Source organism: Panicum hallii, chromosome 6, assembly GCF_002211085.1.
Source record: "Panicum hallii strain FIL2 chromosome 6, PHallii_v3.1, whole genome shotgun sequence".
In the NCBI taxonomy this organism is placed as follows: domain Eukaryota; kingdom Viridiplantae; phylum Streptophyta; class Magnoliopsida; order Poales; family Poaceae; genus Panicum; species Panicum hallii.
Window position 1 is genome coordinate 6,488,989 of NC_038047.1, and position 2,939 is coordinate 6,491,927.

Sequence of the window (2,939 nt, forward strand, 5' to 3'; positions counted from 1 at the left end):
CTACACGCTGCGAAACTTGTGCGACTTCTCCAATACTTCAATTAAAATCAGAGGACGGGTGCTCACGAGCTGCGCATCACCCAGTGTTGCCACCAAGTCGCCCATCCGATCGCAAGTGGCGATGAACCGGATGCAAGCCTCCCGGAGCACGGCGCAGTGGTGGTCCTCCGCGAAGGCCAGCATCCGCGCCACGTTCCCCACGCCGAGCGCCTCGCGGAGCCGGTGCTCGCAGATGAGCTTCAGCCTCTCAACGCCGTACCGGTCCACGGCGACGAGCACGTCCTGGATCGCCGTCGTCGTCGCCTCTCCGCCGCCGTCGCCGTCTTCACCGCCGGATGCGGCGGCGGCGGCAGCGGGCGAGGTGGTGAAGGTGTCGTCGTCCGTGTAGATGTAACGCAGGAGGGCCTTGAAGGCGTCGGGCCGCACGCCGTGCACCTCGACGCGGTGCGCTCTGCTCTCCGCCATCTCCTCGTAGAGCTCCGCTCTGAAGACCGGCGACCGCATCGCCACGATGATCCGGTGAGCGCGGAGGAGCTCCCCGCCGACCGAGAAGGTGACGTCAGTGCCGTGCCCGCTCGCGTACATGTCCCGGAGTTGGTCCATCATGTCCGAGGGCGGCACTGCCGCCGTCGGCTGGGCGGCCAGCTGGGCGGCGCGGCCGCTCTCGCCAGCGGCGGCGGCTGACTCCGGCGGCGGTACGACGACGGTGACAGTGCACTCGACGAGCATGCCGTCCCGCGTGAGGTACCCGGTGCCCGGGGCATCGTCCAGCACGCTGTTGGGCAGTGGGCAGTGGGCACCACGCGGCCGAGCACCTTCCTGTTGGGGTCGTCGGAGTCGAACTCAGTCGGCTCCACGGTCACCAGAGCGGCAGCGGCGGCAGGCTGGCCGTGGGGTCGAGGAGGCTGAAGTGGAACGCGGCCGTCGCCCTGGCGCCCCTGGTGACCAGCTGGATGTAGAGGCCGATGCTGTCCTCGTTGGCGCCGTCCATGGGGTAGTACTGGATGCCCCAGCCGTAGCCGCCACGGTGAAGACGGCGAACCGGACGCCGTGGACGTGGATGTTGAGCGGGATCCAGGAGATCTGAAACGTCCTCCTGCCGCTCGTCTCCATGGTTCAATTCGTCGGTCTGGTCTCGATCAGGGCGTGGGCGTGACCGGCCAGCCGGCGGCGCGCGATCGATCGGCGGCGGGAGGAGGGCGTCGTGGAGGAGGTAGGTGACGCGAGCGCGAAGCGGCCTAGTTGTTAGGATCGAGCTAGCGAGGACAGCGTGGATCGATGCGTATAATATACCGCCAGCAGAGAATCCAGCAAAGATCCCGATCGAAGATGGCGTAGTTTAACGAAGTACGACTGCTGGTGATCTAGCCACGATCACTTGATTGGAGTCACCTTGCGTAGTCTCTATCTCTACCTCTCTACTATTGCTAAAGCAAACAATGATTTCTTAGTCCATTAATCGGAAATCTAATCAGAATCCGGGTAACCGTATATTGAGCTAAGGGTCTGAAACCGTTTAGAATTAGCTCTGGATGAGTAAAATAGAAAAAGACTGAAGTTCTCGACTCACACGTACTACGTTATTATAAAATATACATATGGTGTATAATATATACATATACTAATTAATATATTTATATGGTTTTACGTAGCAATGTACGTATATTTGCTAGTTATGTGGTAAAAGACGATGACCCTTTGCACTCGAGAATGGAATACAATTCTAAATTTATTTATGATATCAATTGACGACAATGTTTATGATATCAAATTCATAACTAGATTCATCGTTAGATATATTTTTATTGTAGATTATTTCTTTTTTTTCCGGAACAGGGGAAGGAGCACTCCCCTACTAGTTATATATTAATATAGAGTTTTAAAAAAGTTTTTACAGGGCTGTCTCAGAAGACAATATTAATATAGATTATTTTTTTGATATGGCAGATGTTAGTATATCTTCACTATAAACTTGATTAAAGTTAGAGTTGTTTAACTTAAGAACAAAGCCAACATCTCTTATATTTTGGGATGGATGGAGTATGTACTAAGCAAAAAGATCATTGGTACACAACCAAAGTTAGACACAAGGCAGTTATAATGTGATTAAGTAAAAAAGAGTAAACTTCATGCTCGAACGCTAAAACTATTGAACGGTTCTCATCCATATCCTCATACTATGAATTTGCATTAGTTAAGTAGGTCATCAAGATCTGTACCCTTCCAACTAGGCTCGTCCGCGTTGATTTAGCGTGGAGCTTATCATGTAGGGCCAACACTGCTGGCTCACCTCCCTCTCGATTTAGCGTGCAAGCCGAGCGTAGCTTGGTTGGTGCGGCTCCTAGGTGAGGAGCGCACCCGCCCAGGCTCGACCCCGGGCCCTTGCACACTGGGGCGCGGCCCCTCTGCGGCGCATCCCAGGCCGCCACAGTGGCACCAGTGGAAAAAACTCTCTCTCAATCTGATCTCTTCCTCTATCAATTTGTCCTTCCACACGCCACGCGAATCTCATCGATGCACCACCATTCGTTGTTGCCTCTAGCAGCAGGGGTGTAAATTTGGTGATCCTAGATGCACCTCCAACCCTCTTTAGTTTAAATATTTATACTAATTTTCTATTTCTAAAATAGAATCTTATCTTATAGAAGAAGTATAAATATTTTAACTAAAAATAATTGGAGATGCATCTACGATAATCAATTTACACCTCTATCTAGCACCGCGAACCCCCAACCGTGCTGCAGAGTGAAGGAGAGACGTGTACGCCCAACCATGATGATCTGATGCAAATCCACGTCATCCCCTCATCAAATGGGAAGGAAACATTCTTGTCAAATAACCTATCGAGGATAACTAGAATGACTTCCTCAAATATTTTACCATATGTTTTGAACCGCTGTTAAATACCAATCTGCAAAACTGAAAGCAGGTTCGCCTCA

At 51.9% G+C, this 2,939-nt stretch overlaps 1 protein-coding gene across 1 annotated transcript; it reads right to left on the reverse strand.

Annotated features, from left to right (window-relative positions):
• LOC112898092 (BTB/POZ and MATH domain-containing protein 1-like) lies at positions 1 to 991 on the reverse strand. The gene is made up of 2 exons (XM_025966489.1): positions 864 to 991; positions 1 to 775 (listed from the first exon to the last, which is right to left on the reverse strand). The coding sequence occupies exons 1-2, from the start codon at positions 989 to 991 to the stop codon at positions 1 to 3; spliced, it is 903 nt and encodes a 300-aa protein (XP_025822274.1).
• Positions 992 to 2,939: the final 1,948 nt, after the last annotated feature.